This window comes from Pogona vitticeps, chromosome 2 (genome assembly GCF_051106095.1).
Source record: "Pogona vitticeps strain Pit_001003342236 chromosome 2, PviZW2.1, whole genome shotgun sequence".
Lineage (NCBI taxonomy): Eukaryota > Metazoa > Chordata > Lepidosauria > Squamata > Agamidae > Pogona > Pogona vitticeps.
Window position 1 is genome coordinate 158,274,412 of NC_135784.1, and position 16,740 is coordinate 158,291,151.

At 44.8% G+C, this 16,740-nt stretch overlaps 1 protein-coding gene across 6 annotated transcripts in view; it reads left to right on the forward strand.

Moving 5' to 3' along the window:
- The first annotated feature begins 357 nt into the window (after positions 1-357).
- ITGA7 (integrin subunit alpha 7) overlaps positions 358-16,740 on the forward strand; it is a 70,280-nt gene continuing 53,897 nt past the window's right edge. For all 6 annotated transcript variants that reach the window (XM_072990955.2, XM_020783259.3, XM_020783239.3 and 3 more), the window contains exon 1: positions 358-682. In XM_072990955.2, coding sequence (XP_072847056.2) covers positions 513-682 — 170 coding nt within the window. In that variant the 5' untranslated portion in view covers positions 358-512. The remainder of the gene's footprint in view (positions 683-16,740) is intronic.

Sequence of the window (16,740 nt, forward strand, 5' to 3'; positions counted from 1 at the left end):
GAAGATATTATACTCGTGCACAGGAAACAGGTTACTGATGTGGTCCTGTGCAAGAGTCAGTACCTGCAAAAGATTTCTCCCACCGTTTTTTTTTTCCTGACAGTAGTCTTCAGTCTCTGGGCTTGTGCCTTTTGGATTTTTCTGCACCTGCTTTTCTTCGACTGGTTTATTCTCCGTCATGCTTAGTAGTAGATCGTAAGAAGGGGGCGTGTTTGCTGTTTGGAATCTGGGCTCCACCTCGCTGCAATCCAGAATGGAAGAGAGAGAGAGAGAGAGAGAGAGAGAGAGAGAGAGAGAGGAGGGAGGGGGGAGGAGGAGGACTCGATGCGAGGCAAGGTTGCCTGAGGATTTTTACAATCTGGCGCCGGCGCCACGGACAGGCAGCCAGTCCGCGAGGGGAGTGAGAGGGCGTGTGTGTGCAAAGGCAGGCAACGGTTTCTCTTCCCAAAGGGCAGGGAAGAGTTGGCAGAGGCCGGTCTCCCCCTCTTGTGCCTCCTTGCGAGCTCTCCGGCATGCCCGGGGCGCGCGTTTTTTGTCTCTTGTGCCTCAGCTTTCTTCTCCTGGGGTGTTCAGCCTTCAATCTGGATGTGACTGAAACCATCCTCAAATATGGAGAGAACGGCAGCTTCTTTGGCTTCTCGGTGGCTTTGCACCAGCAGCTCCAACCTCAGCCGGTCAGCTGGTGAGTTCCATGCCTTTGCATGGCCGTGTGTGTGTGTGCATGCGTGCGCGTTTTCCATCGCTCTCTGTTGACAAGAGCCGGCCTGAGAGGTGGTGCGCGTGGAGCGCGCGAGGTGCGGCGGTGAGGTGATTTCTCCCGCTCTCCCTCTCGCACGCCCGCAAGAGGCACCTTGGTGAGGCAGCGGAAAGTCTCGCTCGCCTGCCGGCCTCCCCACGTTAAGGAGAAGGGTCACAAAAAATCTCGGCGGGAGGTTGGCGTGCCCGTTTTGAGCGCTGAATTACGCTGTGCGCGTTTGTGTGGGAAAGAAGGAATGAACCCAGCATTCTCTGTTTCCCTGTGTCAGAAGGTCAAACTTTACACCACTTCTGTCTTCCCTTTTTGAAATGAGATATTTGAAATGCATAATTTGTCTTTTAAAAAAAAACTGTGACTCCGGGCCGTTATTTACAAGGTGCTCCTCTTTTCCTTTGCCACCACACTGGGCATCTGGGACCTTTGGGCAGCCCTTAATTCATGGGGATACCATAGGTGAAAATTTACTTGATGGCGAGTAACAACAAGATAGTTGAATGGACAGAAACTGGGATCACTTTTTCTTTTCTTTTTCTCCTTGGGGGCGGGGGAAGATCTCTAGAAAAGGTCGTAATAATTTATGTCTTCTGATCCTGTGGTGGGTGTTTATTGTTTTTTTTTAAATTCCATTTTATGGTGCTTTAAGTACATTATTTGGAGGGTGGAAAAAGTAGACACACAGAGGCCCTTATTACATTCTCTGCAGCCCAACCCTAAATATTTATAATATTTCTGTAGTGGGAAGGGTGCTGTTGACTTGCAGCCTATCTTGCCAAGAATTTGCATGATTGTGTTGCTAAGTACTTCTCAACAAACCGTTTACCTTTTTCGCCACTTCCTTCTCACACTCTCTTACAAATTTCACTGAAAAACCAGATGGTATATTTTGAAATATTTTCTTCTTCCATGCATTTTCTGGAAAATTCCCTCATCTCCGCCCCACCTCCTGCATCCTAGCAAAGAAAGCAAGTGTCGAATTCTGACCAGCTTCCAAATATGAATGCAGACTCATTTGCTGATTGAGCCGCTTAATCATTACTGAACGTGAGTTCTCCCATTTTCTGGGGCTGCATTCATAGCCTGCTATTGATTACAACAGAGCCAGGGATGAATTCTCCTCTTGCTTTCCCAGCACACAGCCATAAACCACCAGCAGCAAAATGCATCTGTCACAATACTATTTGGTCACAAAAAATATCTGTTGTGCTATATGGAGACAGTAAAGGTCAAACTACCAGCTATTTGCCAGCTAATTATTATGACCTTATCCAGCATGAGCACAAAATCACTGCATGGTACTGAAACTAGTGGTGCTTTGCTATAATTCCTGCATTTCATCCTTGTTCTGCCTCTTAGAGAAGAAACATGTCATATTGAGCAGAGAGAAAGCAGCGCATGTGGTGCACTGTCAGGACCGAAAAAAGGCAGGTTGGAGATATAGTAACCTCTCTCATCCTGGAGGTTTTGTCCATGTACTGTATTAGGAAAGCTTGGATAGCAACATCACCAGGAGACCTAGAGTCCCTGAAGGTAGGAGTGCTGATTATCTGCCTCTCTCTCCCTCTCCTCTCCCTCTCCTTCTCTCTGTGTGTAGAGGATTCTAGTGACTCTCTGAAGGGTTTGATTTCCCTCATGACTGTTCAGTTGCTCTGGGGATGTTGTGATCTAGGAAACATCTGCCCTCTAAGCCTACCCTGAGGGTACCACATAGCATGAAGCTCTTAACTGCAGTTTATGGGCTTCTAGGTCCCAGCTCTTTCACAGGCAGCTGCACCAGTTTCGCTGAGCTTCTTTGGTGGGTCCTGGCGGTTTCTTATTCTTCTGAGCACAGCATCTTACTGTGCTGTGTCTAGGGAGAGTTTGGAAGAGTTCCCTTTCTGGACAACAGCTGCCCAAATCCCCCAACCGGCCTGGCCAAGAATACCAAGAATTGTAATTAAAAAGAGGGGAATTTTCCCCATCTCTGCTTCTGTTGGGGACTGGCACTTTTGGACTTGTTGCCTTGTAGTGTGTCTACAATAGCTGTGATTGTGATGTATTGCACTCAGAAGTGGAGCACTAGAAATCATTCCAAACTGGCATTATATCAGACAAGGGGTGGGTGGCCTAAGAGGGCAGGTCAGAGGCTATGCCGTCTTATCTCAGAATCAGAATAATATTGTGTTAAGGACACTTTCCTCCTCCTCATTTTTCTGGAGCCATTAGAAGATGTTGGTGTATCCCCTCTTTCCCAAATAAAATACATACTAGGCCTTTGTGAAAGGGAAGAGTTTTACTTTGTACTCTAGCAGTTTGGTCCAGTGGCTCAAAATCTCAGACTTCTACTTGTCTCGGACTTTTTTAAGGGATGTATTTTTTTTTAAAGGGATACCTTTGGGAGTCTCAGACATCAGTCTTCCACCTATAAAACGGGGAATAATTGTGACCCAGTGTACAGATTTATTAAGTACAACCAGACATCAGCTGCACTTCTCAGTCTGAAGTAATTTATGACCTCCAAAATGTAATATCATTAAGAGCTCTGCTCAGATCTTGCAAACCAACAGCATCTCATGTTAGGTTCTCCCTTCCTACTCCCCTCTTCTAGTAATATTTTCTTTTCCAGTAAGTTCTGCTCAGGTCTTGCAAGCTAACAGCTGTGGCTTCCTTTATAAAAATAATTTGTCTCACAGTAGGTCTTCCTCTCTTTCTACTGCCCCTCTAATTTTTCCTAGCAATATTTTCTTTTCCAGTGAGGTCTGCATTATCCCATGTGCTTGATAGGATGGCTGCAGTTTACTCATTTTTTGCTCTAGGAAAAGTTCAGGCTTGACTTGATTGAGCACCCATTTTTATTGCCTTTCTCACTGTCTGTGGTATCAGTAAGGTTCATCTCCAAAATCACATTTCAAACAAGTTAATTTTTGTGTCCCTGTCTTTCTTCACTGTCTTTCTTTCACATAGTATGGATGGTTTTGACGTTGGTTTCCACTGACAGTCTTTGCTAACGCCCAGCTCTCCCTTAAAAAAAAATTCAAAGGTTAAAGGGACATCTTTTGCAAATGTCACACAACTTGTCTGTACAACCTTTGGTCCAATACAGCTTTTCTTCCTCAGGTTGCCAGGATAGGGTTTGGAAATTGGAACATCGCTCTCTCTAGTCTGCATTCTGCCCGAGAGGTTAAAGGGTGTGTCTGTTTCTTTGCTGTCTGTGTTGCATTTACTCAAACCTTTGCTTCACAGTTCCATGAAATCGAAAAACAGCCGTTACCAAAATATTTTGGCATGGAGGAACTGCGGGCACAGCCCAGCTGTTCTTGCTTCTGTCCTCTCCCAGCTACCATAGTACAGATTATGGGTTCATCTTCTGCGATCCTCTAGTATTGGGCAGATTTCTGTTGGAATTTAAGTACTGTATATATACACTATACACAAATTTGCATTTTAAAAAGCCTAGATATTCAATTCTTCAAAAAAAACCAAACCCTAACAACAACCTTCTGTTCATGGATGTGCAGTATTCTGTATCCACAATGATGACACACAGCTGTACATCTCCTTTTTTCCAACAGCAGTGGATGCCATTGCACCCTGGGGGCTGTACTGCAATGGATGCAGAAGAACGGACTGAGGCTGAACCTAGAAAAGACGGAGGTCTTGAGGGTGGGCATTGAAGGTCATCAGTGGTTTGGGAAGCTCCTTCTCTTTTGGGGGTGGTGACTCTCATCACAAAGTGTGTGGTCCACAGCTTGGGGGTCCATCTTGACCCAGTGCTTACCATGTAGTCCCAGGTAGCATCTGTGGTCTGCACCGCCCATCCACATCTTCAGCGGATTGCCCAGCTGCACTCCAATCTTGATGTTGGAGTGTTCACCACTCTAATCCATTCACTCATAATCTTGAGATTAGACTACTGTAATACTCTTTCCATGGGGCTGCCCTTGAGATTGATGCGGAAACTACAAATGGTCGAGAATATGGCCGCTAGACTATTAACTGGGGTGAAAAAATATTGTCACATTTCCCCCACTCTGACAGCCTTACACTGGTTGCCCATTCGTTTCCGCATTAACTTCAAGGTATTAAAGCTTACATATAAAGCCCTAAACGATATAGGACCTCGATACCAGGCAGAGCACCTGCTCCTACCTAGCTCTACTCATGTCACTCAATCTAGTGAGGCCGGGCAGCTGAGGGGCTTGACCGCAAGAGAGGCCCAGAAGGAGAGAACTAGAAATCAGGCCTTCTCCATGGTGGCCCCTCGCCTCTGGAACATTTTGCCCCCTGAGATTTGTCTGGCACGCTTGCTGGGAGTTTTCAAGATCAAGTTGAAGATTTGGTTCTTTAAGTAGGCCTTCCCCCCTTCCATCACTTAGTTTCTTGTATTTTACCATCTTGACTTTGCTCATCTATCTTTTTTGTTTTGATATTGTTTGTTTTAATTCTTGGTTTTATATTGCTTAGACTGTAAGCCATCCAGAGTAGATTCGTTTAGAATCTAGATGGGTGGGGTAAAAGCCAAACAAACAAACAAAGAAAGAAACAAAGAAACAAACAAAAAGGAAATGGCTCAACATTGCTCCACAATATTGTGCCAGCAGAAAATAGGATGCCAAGCTTTTCATAGCAAAAGGCAGCTTGAATGTGGGTACCAATGGCAGCGGTCAGGATGATCTACAGAAGTGGTCCCCAACCTTGGGCCTCCAACTCCAACTCAGACTTCAACTCCCAGAAATCCTGGCCAGCAGAGGTGGTGGTGAAGGCTTCTGGGAACTGTAGTCCAAGAACATCTGGAGGTGCAAGGTTGGGGACCGCTGATCTACAGGATACCCCCTTGTGTTCAGTACCATTCACTCTTCTCAAAAAAAAATAAAGCCCTGACAATTGGTTTGTGTTTAGGTGTGAAGTGGTTAACTGATGAAGAAGGAGTCAGGTTCTGGGATTTTCCTTTCTTTTGTGTCACTTTGTGAATGGTAGAGAGCACAAGAGGGTATCCTGTAGACCAGCCTTTCTCAACAGGAGCTATATGCTCCCCCAGGGATTCCTGGCACATTTAAAGGAAGTCATATACTCAAAGCAAATCTCCACACACCACCTTATAAGGTTCGTTATGCGACTTATACATTCCTGATTCAGCCTATATTTCTTCCATATTGTGTTTATAGCAAAACATTTGAAAATGGGTGCTGTGGGCCATCTTGACTCCTAACATGGGTGTTGTCAACATTCAAACTGCTTTTTGCTATGTAAAGTCCGGCATCATTTTTCCTCCTAGCATTATAGGCATAATATTGTGTAGCAATATTGGGCCAGTTCCTTTGAATCATGGATAGAGCAGCACAATATCCCACCTTCATAGAGGGATTTTAAAGAATTGAATTGAAATGTATCTTCAGCACTAGAAGCTTGATCAAATCATACTGGATTTGCTAGTGACCACAGAATGTTAGATGCTAACAACGTGGCTAAAATATGTGGACCTCTGAAATGCTATGGCCCAAAACAAAACGAAATAAATACAGAGATAAATGCTAACATATTGTAATCAATTGTGTTATCAATTAAGCTGGGCATTTGCTAATTAATACATATGGGCTGGCTAGCTCAGTGTGTTAGGTATTTGGTTATGGAGCCAGAGGCTGGTAGTTCGATTCCTCACACTGTAGAGTCACACTGTGTGTTGCCTTGGGCAAGCTGCACAGTTCCAGATTGCTCCCAGAAGAAGGGAAGGGTAAATTACTTTTGAGTGCTCTTTACTAGAAAACCCTGTAAAAGGGTTGCCATAAAGTCAGAATTGACTTGATGGCACACAAATATTATTATAGGCAATTTAATTCAATGGTCAATATTCTGTTACTTTATGCAGTCATGGAAGGATCTCACATTGACTCATTGATCGTGAAATTGGTTTTTCAATCAGTTATCTGATTTTAGGGGAAAAAATGTCATTGACTTACCTGAAATTTTTGCATTAACAGTAATAGGCTAGTGTTAGTGCTAATCAGGAAAGAGATTGTGCAAGGTTCAGAAATTGTTTCCAGGTTACATAGTAGTGATTGAATAATAAAAGAAGCAAAATAGCTCTCTGAAGAGAAAAAGTGAAGTTCAGCCATGCCCTCTGGAAAGTTGCATTGTGAGGTTAGCAGATGCGGTGACTGATCCTTACTTACCCTTATCCCATTTCTTAAAATAATGAAAGGTTCATAATACTGAAACCAGACAGTTTTTTACATCTTCAAATGCTGGGAAGGGTCAATGTAAGTTGGAGTCGACTTGACATCTGGAAGGCTTCAGAAAGGTTGTAGAAAACACCTGCAGTTCCATAGGACCTAAAGACCCAAATTTGGGGTGGGGGTGGGAGCTTTTAAGAACACAGTGTCATTCTCTACTTTATAAATCAGTTACAAATCACTAACAAGCATGGATCTGTCCAATTGTCCTCAGACTACACCAACCAGCCAGAGGCAGAATCCTAAAATAAGCTGAAGAAGGGGAGAGGATGAGGAATAAAGTACTACCCTGAAGAAAAGGGGGAGAGGTAAAGCTATGAGATTCTAAAGGGCAGGGGTGACAAATAAAGCAACAAGAAGGGCTTTTCATGGAGTGGGTGGGTGAGAAACAGCATTGTCAAAACTGTATGCAGACATTTTCCAAAGCTCATTTTTCCGAAGCTCAAAAATGGGCAACGGGTAGGGAGTGAAAATCATGGGTGGTATGCTTTTGGTGTGATCACATACATTTAAATGCCAATTTAAAATTAATGTAAATGTTAAAAACGTCCCCCTTTTTGTATGTGTAATTTAATAAGATATTTTAGTTGAGTAACAATTAACTTAATGTGTGGTCCTTTCTCACCACATTTTCCATTTCTGGACAAAAAAAGATTCTAGTGTATAAAATCTATAAAGATATCACTTTAAAATGTGATTTCTCTTTCTTTCCATTTGAAAACATGGATTAACCTTTGTTTTAACCATATCTTGATTAATATTTGGTAGGACTGCCAGAAATCAGATAAAATTACTTTGGAGGCCATATCTGGCCCACTGGTCATCCATCATTCCTTCCTAAGACTACCCCTAAAGGAGGAGCAATCAGTTCTTAGAGATGCTCTTCCTTGCATTCTCTTCTGTCTCATAAGTATTATCCCTTCTCTACAGAACTGGGCCTCACAATTCAGTTTCATTTGTTCTGTTACCAGCCAGTGGGCAGCTTCTTAGTTCCCTGAACATTTAAAACTCATTAGACTTCTTTTCCTCGAGAACTTAAAATTCATCATGGATGCATGATGTGGCCTTTTTCTTCCTTGTCTATTGTCTCTACATTCCACGGCATTAGGACAGATATTGCGATTGGTACCATCTTTTACTCACTTCTGGACTTGTACTCTGCACTTTGACAATTACCCCACCCCCACCCCTACCCCAATGGTGGACAACAATTCAGTTCAGCCATTTAGAATGTTCCCATCACAAGCAATGAAATATCATAGTTAAAACCAAATGAAATTTCTTTATAAAATCCAGGTTTGGCTCCCAGCAATTGAAAGGTTAATGGTCTGGTGAAACAGCAGTGTTTTGATTCTCCTCATGAAGCAACCAGTGGGACAGCTGTGGGACATGTTCTTTGGGAAGCCATTACATAATTCTGGGGATGGCATTGCTCCTTGTCCTGTTACTGTATCTTACCTGAGAAGATGATATTGTTTGAATAAGGGCCTTTATGCTTGTTCACATGGGTAGTGGAGTGACATATGAGGGGATCAGACACTCCCACATTTTGATGTGCTTGGTCCTACTTCTGCGATTGAAATACTACTGGGCTTTTATGTGCATGCAAGAGCAGTGATGAATATTGCTATAGCTAATTGCAGATGTCAGGCACATGCCAGGTGTATGCCAGCAACACAGTTGGCATGCTATCAGCCATGTGACCAACCTGTGAATGGTACCTTGGCAGTTAGTCACTGTGATATTTTTTTAATCCATGCACTAAGTATCCAGCAGAATTCTGTCTTAAGTGTAGTGCTGAACTATGTCTAGTAATAATCATAGCAGTAATGTAGCATACTGGTACGTTGGCGAAGAGAGGAGTTTTCATATACAGTACTGATTGATCTCTGCATGTGGCAGAGGTGGGGAACTGCCAACTATGTGTGGAGGGAGGAGGAACAGCAGGCCTGCTTCCCTGGCCATCTACATCAGAATTCTGTCATTGTTCTGGCTGGTGAGAGCAATACTGTACTTTTATAAGGTTACAAGATGCTGCCAAGGTCTCTTCATTAGGCAGGAAGTGACAAAAACTAGGGATTTGTGGTGGACAGAAGAAATAGCTGATTGAATGTTGAAGTCATGAAACCTGCCTGGTCAGAACCTTAAGATGAAATGGAGAAAGGACAGGGACGCAGACATTCCCATCAGACTCTACAAGGTGGCGTTTTGGTTTCAGATGACACCAAAATAAAAAACAACAACGACAACAACAGATTGTAGGTGCTCCTCCCCATTATTATTATTGTAAATACAAAATCCAGTCATCACCCAAAACTGTCTTCATCCTTAGCTGAAGCACCACTAAGTTTCTTGGTAAATGGAAAACAGAAGTAAAGAGAAAGACCGTTCTCATATTAATCAGCCTGGAGATAATTTTATTCAAGGAAGAAAAAAAGGCAATAGGTGCTAATCTGGGTAACCTGAAATAGGTAGTTCCTGCTGCACAGAGGCTGGATTTAATTTTTTTTAACTACAGTGCTCCCTAGACCCCAGCCTACAAAGGTGAATAGTAGCAGAGAGAGAAAAAATACATTTCCAAGTCAGATTGCTGCAAAGGTTTAGAGCTGTTTCTGTGTGACTGGGGGTGGTTCTGTTCCCTGTGTTGTGTCTGTTCGTTTGTCTGGCCATTCCTGAATGAGAGTCTGCAGGTGACTGGCGCTGCAATCCTGTTCACCCTTCTGAGCGATGGACTGAGCGAGGGTGTAAGCTTCACCTTGAAGTGGGCAGTGAGACATCCTTCCCCTGCTCCATCAACGACCTGCAGATAACAGCCTATTACTGGACAGCATGCATGCACAGAGGTCTGGTTCTAAGGATGGACAACCTGTCAGGGGTAATGTAGTTTCAGGACATCTGGAGGGCAGGAGACGGTTTCCAGTGCTTTACGTTATAAATAGGCATACTGGCCCTGCTCCTCAGATGTTTTACAAACCTCTGGGCCCTATCCTTCCTGTGGGACTTGCTGCCTTGCCGCAGTGTGGCTAGCCATACACTGTTATTCATTTCATGGCATTGTGGGCACAGCTGGTTCTCTTTCCCATGGGTAACAGTGGCTTCCTACTCAAAGGTATGCATGAAGTCTGTTGGAATTAACATGAACTACACGCTGCAAAAAATATTCTTGCTATTATTATGACTTGAAAGCGTGTTGGCTGCCTGCCATTTGTCTTCTTAGGCAGCCTAGATTACCCCCAACAGCTGATACCTGTGCTGTTGTTGCAGGCAGTGTGTCCCATCCTGTCAACCTTTAGATTTATTAGACTACAGAACCCATGGCTATTGACGGCACCATTTGGGGTCATGGGACTTGTAGTTCAATCTGTTGGGGAAAGTTGGTATAAGCCCATTTTGATCTGTTCTGTGTCGAACCCTCCCTGTCACTCGGTAATAGCATACTTATCTATTACTTAAGTAATACTGTAGATTACTTGTAAGGTTGATCCATGCCTGCTGTAGGGTCGTTTCAGACATACAATCAAGATTCATTCGGCACCTGAAAGATTAACACAGATTAGCTTTTTTGGAGTTAAATTTTTAGACAATTTTGGAGCAGAAAAATAAATAAAAAAGGCTGACATAAAATGAATGTAAATGCTCCCCTTTTTTATTCCATCTATACGTGATAGTTCACTTGCACTGAGGAGTGCAAGCAACTGTGGTTTCCGAGAAAAGATGCCAGTTCCAATGTCACATTTGACTTCTGCTCATTTTCCCACAACACAATGCATTATGTGTTTCTTACCCTGTAGTTCTTACCCTCATTTTTTTCACTTGCTCAGCCTTCCCTGTCAAAGGCATTACTGGAGAGGCTATATAGAATTAATGGAGGGAAGGATGAATATTTATAGTTCCACTTCTTGAGCCACTGACTGCACGTAGAATCGTTAATGGGACATTTGAGCAATGACACCCAAGCTCCCGGATGGTCTGACTTGCCCAACTCCACCCCCACCATCCACACACACATACACATATGCTCCAAGCTGGACTTCCCAGTGGATGAAATGTACACCCCCATCTAGTAACTTGGGAAGGTTCTTCCTTCTATCGCTCTTTTCCCTTTGCTTAGGGCTGCTGAAAATGCACACTGTCCTTGATTATTTAATTATTCAGAGGCAGTTAAAATCAATAGGACAGCTGGAAATGGGAAATCCATCTAGCTCACAATAACTCTATAGGTATGCAACAGGCAAACAAAATCCTTATGCATTAAAAAAACACTTTAGAGCTTTAATCAAGTTTTATTTTTATGTCAAGAGCTCGGGGGATGACACATATGGCCCTGTATACATAATATGTTATTATTTACTTATCATCATCATTATTGCTATTACTACATATGCGTTAGGAGTGTGCAGTCATTCAGTTCCTGTCACTCCCACGCCCATCCTTGTTGCATTGTGGAAGAAAATATACTGTAAATCCCGGCTTCATCTGGTTTATACAACTCGTAATGAGCCCATAAAAACACATTTTACATCCCCAATGGAAAAAAAACAGTAAAGAATAGCTAATAATAACTTATAGAGGTCTTCACGTGCACAGGTAGTGTGAAGTACAGTATTTATTCTGAGTAAAGCTATCTTTAACAAATAATGTAGCAGATGCTCTGGAAACCGCAAGCCACTCTGGTTTCTGCCCTATCACAACTCTGGCTATAGCTCCTCCTGTAAAAGGGAAACATTTGTAGCTGGTTGTGGATTTTGTTGCAGTCAAAATGATGCTGGTAATAGATGCCAGGAGACATAGGAGATCAAGATGAGGGCAGCTCTAAGAGTCTAGGGCAGTGGTCAGGGAACGGGGTAAATTACCCCAAATGGGGTAAAAATGAAAATCCTGGGGGTAATGAGGACGCAACCCTAACCACCCTCCCTCCTCCTCCTCCTCTTCTGCCTGGAGGGCGGTTCCTGGCAGTCCAATAGCCCCCTTCCCACCCCCTTCCCCAGCCCGGCTGCAACCAAACCACGGTGGATGGCAGCCGGTGACGGGCCCCGACCGGCAGAGTATGGCAGCCGAGGCAGTGGCAGGGCTGGCCATGGCAGAAAGCAAGGCTGGGGTGAGTGGCTGGAGCACCCCAGCCAGGAGGAACCTCTCCTTCCAGTGTCTGGAGAGGTGGATCATGGCGGAGGGGGCAGGCACGGCCATGACGGCGGCCCAGGCCAGGCTCAGCCTCCTGGCACTGGGCCATACCCAGAAGAGCCCGTTGGGCGGCAGTGGCATTCGCCCAGCCATGTGACTTCCTTTGGCGGCACCTCCGTGCTGGCCGTTTGGGCCTAGAGGAGTCTCTTGCCCTTCATGCAGCAGCTGTTGTGGTGCTTCAACGACGAGGCCCACATCCACCCCAGCGAGCAGCCGCCGGAGTCAGTACCAGAGTGGGAGGCAGCGTCGGGTGCCCCCGGAGGGTGAGCCACCTGCTGCTCTTCGATGGCCACCCAGGAGCCGCCCACCAGCTGAGAAAGGGAGTCACCCCCGTGGGGCCAGGGACTGAGTGCAGCCCTGCCATGCAGCGGCGGCAGCCCGGGCGGTGAAACTTTGGTGGCGGCACTCGACTGACCGCGTGTGACCGAGTTCCTTCCTTTCAAGGGGGTAATGTCAAAGTATATAATTTTTTTAGGGGGTAAAAGGTAAAAAAGTTCCCTGACCCCTGGTCTAGGGATCCAGGGTGAGATAAGCTTTTTCTGCTCTCCATATGCCAGGAAAAGCTGAAGGCAGCAGAAAAGAGGAAGATCAAATATGAGATGGATTGACTAAATAAAGGGAAACACCGCCTTGAGTTTGCAGGACCTGAGCAGGGCTGTTAATGACAGGACATATAGGAGGTCACTCATTCATAGAGTCACCATAAATCTGAGACAACCGGCATGTAACATCAACTACAACCCCTTACAACGCTTGTTTCTTTATTGTTTTTATCAACAATTTCTTGAGAACTCTGTTGGATAAAGAGGACTTGTGATTCTTATTTCGTTTGTTTAATCTTAATTATATTTCTCCATGAAGTATCATTACTTATACTTTACTGAGAGGTGTAATTGGCATTTCTCCTGCTTTAAATTCTGGGTCCTATATGGATCACATCACTGTTTTCTTCAGTATCCAGATTATGTTTTGCATACACCAGTTACAGCCAGTCTTTTCCTGAGATTTTCCATTTCTTTTAATTCAGTTTGGTCTTGAATTAAATTGGTGTTCCGTACTCTTCATTTTGTGTTATGTGGAACCAATGTTGTTGTATAGCGTGGTTGAACATACCAGTATTTATTTATTTTTTTGGATCTTTGATGGGTGCATCTTCAGATCATATTTCATGTCCCCCAGACTGGGAGCAAACTCTTGCCTCCTGCCAGGAACAGTAAGCATTTTTAAAATAAAATGTTGGTTATTAATTCAGTGCTAGACACCAAAGAATAAAATGACTTTGTGCTAAACGTCTTGGTTTTGAGTTTAGTGCTAGCCTGATAGATTTTAAGGAATGAGTCATTTTCATGCTTAACTGATCGTAAAAAAAAAATTAGGGGACTTGGTGCTAACTTGACAAAATATTGTAAGGGATTAGAGATGAGTGGTAGGCACAGTGGGAGTGGGAAAGTAAAAAGGCGAATAATAGGGTGGAGGCGGAAGACAGGAATGGGAGGCACGGGGCACTATGAAAAAATGTTCCTGTTTGCATCCTCTGTGTTGACAGGGAACAAAGACCTCAGTTTGTGAGGATGCCAAAGAGCAAACAGTACCGTTTACAAGGCATATAGTAGTGGTGTAGGGATAACAAAGCAATATGTTTCAGATCGCCCGATCTGGATGAGCTGTGTGTTAGGCTCAACCAAGCAATGGGACTCCACTGTGCCCAGGGCTGAGTACAGGATGTCTTTCCCATCCCAGCAGCAGTTTTATTATAGAGTATACAACACCATGGTGCCTTGTGCACACCACTGCTCTTAGGATCAAAACAGGATTGGGTCTTATAAGGGATTGGATGAGAGACTGACCAGGGAATGCCATGGATCTCAATGTGGGGCCAAGAAAGATTTCCTTCCTGCACCACTGGAGGGCCACCACCAGTCCAAGATGATAATACTGAGCTGAATGGACCAAGGATCAGCTTCAGTGTAAAGCAGCTTCTTCTGCTCCTGTGTCCTTATGCTCTTTCTACTGTTGAAGGAACACCAGGCTATTGGTGCCCATAAATAATCCAGCACCCATGTGGAAAATGTCCTAGCCACCTGAAGGATGTCCTTGATGTAGAGATGCAATCACATATTCACGAAGGGGAGGCGATTTCATTATCCACCCAGAGATTCTGTAGTGTCACACATTTCAGAGAAAAGGCATGAGAGTGTGGACTTGATTAGGCCAAGGGGCCTTGTTAGGTGGTTGGGTTTTGTGGGTGGGTGGAGAGTTAAAGACACCTGCTAGTCACCGACTGTCTCAGAGGAGGCACCCGGCAATCCCAGTGCCCACAGTCCTGTTCAATGTGAGTCAGAGGCTGAGCTGGGCAGCCATGGGGAGGGAGGAATGTGGCAGAAGGGCACCTTGGTGTTCCCGTCTCCTTGTGTAAGCCCTTTGTTGGTCAGCTGTCGGAGTCAGGCAAGCGCCCACGGAGAGATTCCAGGAGGGTGGCGTTCGTAGGCTTCCTGGCAGGCAGGACTGCCTTGGCCTCTGGCAGTAGGGGTGTTATGCTGTCTCCAGATTATGCCCACAGCTGTGAACCAGCTCCTTACAATGCCTGCTTAACACAAATTCCTGCCAGGCAAAGCGTGACAGAAAACGCAGCCTGTTGAATTCTGATGCAACTCTTTAGGGAGGTGCTGCAGATGAAGAGGCCAAAAGAACATCTCGTTCAGGGGTAGCATAGACAATTTTTTGTTTTTGTTTTTTTACTTCTGTGCCTTTTCTGACATTCAGTCTTGGAACCAGAGGCTTTCTCCAAGCAGTCCTCGAGAACATTATTTTTGCTCTCAGAATCTCCCACTCAGCATGGCCTCTGCAATGGCGGTTGGGGGAATTCTGGGATTTGTGGGCCAAAAAAAACCAAAATAAAACACATTCACAAATTTTGCCTTCAATTTGCATTTAGCTCTTTTCAGCCTCTAATTTCTGGTAGCAAGTACAGTATAACGATTCATCCTTTTTTAATATCCACTTGTTGTCAGCTCGGCTCCAGTGTTAGTGAGGAGCTTGGCTGGTGTCAAGAGGGTCTCCCTGTGCTTTGTTAAGTGAGTGGAAGCATATGGAGAGAATGTGTGTCTGTGCGTGCGTGTGCGTGTGTGTGCATGTGTGTGTGTGTGTGTGTGTGTGTGTGCGCGCGCGCGTGTGCACAGGTGTATCTGTGTGTATGCAAGGAAACCATGAGTTGTGTTGTTTTTCTTCACTGCAAATCCCCATAAAACATTCTCTGCATTCTTCCTCCTTGGGGGGATTGTCTGAGACTCTCCACAGAAGCAACAGCCACTCAGCATAAATAAATGTACAGTAATACCCTTCACCCTCCTCTGCACAGGACACCGATGAGCCTGGAAGGTTTCCCTCTGTCACCTCATGTGCTAGGATCTGTGAGCTCTTTTGTTTAGCACAGCAGCTTGTTCAGAAGAGTGGGTGTTTTCTCCTCATGGGATCAGCTTTTGTTTCATGGGGTGTTCTCATCTGATTCCATAGGCCCCTGCAGCCTTATGATTCCCCACATGGGCAGGGCAAACACCCAGTTCTATCTAACATTTATTTACCAAGAGGACTATGTGTCATTCGAGTTCGTTGGTTGTGTTCTTGGTAAGAGTGAGAGGTACAGGGTTCTATCAAGGTTTGATTGGCTCCTGGTCCTAGGCCTGGAATTCACCTTGGCACATACCAAATAATGGTGGATTTGTTTACTTGATTTACCTACTTATTTAGATAGCACCTGTCCTCTAAGCACCTCAAAGTGCCTGCGCTAGATCTGAACCTGGGTCCCCCTGATGCTTGCCCAGTGTTCTAACCATTTACAACAAACTGGCTCTCAGTGAAGAAAGAAAAGTCTCTGAACAGGTGCAGAGTATATTTCTTAGTCCATTCAGTAATCACATCAGGGATTAGGTAGAACAAAGGTGGTCAAATGTTTGGTCCCTGAGGGCTACATGCAGTGTTTCTTGTCTGCCTGGGGACTCTCCTTGGATGCTCAGGTACGTGTGTCCACAGGTGTCACACACACACTTTCCCCACCCTCATCTCCACTTCTTGCATCCTGAAATCTGGGAGTAACTGGGTTGTATATATGAAGACAGCAAAGCCTCTTTTATCCCACAGCAACTCTAGCTTGAGATTGCTGTCCTGGTGATGCTAAGGAGCAGAGTGTTCCCTTCAGGCTGCGTTGATCAGCCGAGGAAAGTGGCTGAGGCTTTCAGATTTCGTTGGCTGTACTGGAAGCGACTGAGAGCTGTAGGCTTCCCTCCTCTGGGACAGAAGATCTTAGAGGGCTACCTCTAGAGAGTCTAAATATACCTAGAGAGGAATGGTAGCCTGCTGTAAGGAGAGTGACTGAACATACAAACATACATACGTATATGTAGAGACCTTCCACACCTGGGTGATTTCCACATGTGTAGACTACCATGCCCATTATCCCTCACCAGAATGGGAGTTGAATTCCAACACTTCGAGAGGCAGCAGGTTATGGAAGTCTGTACAGCATCACTTCATTGCCTCACCTGTTTTGGCACCATTGTCAAACCGTTCTGCCATCCATGTAAGCTCATACTGTAACAC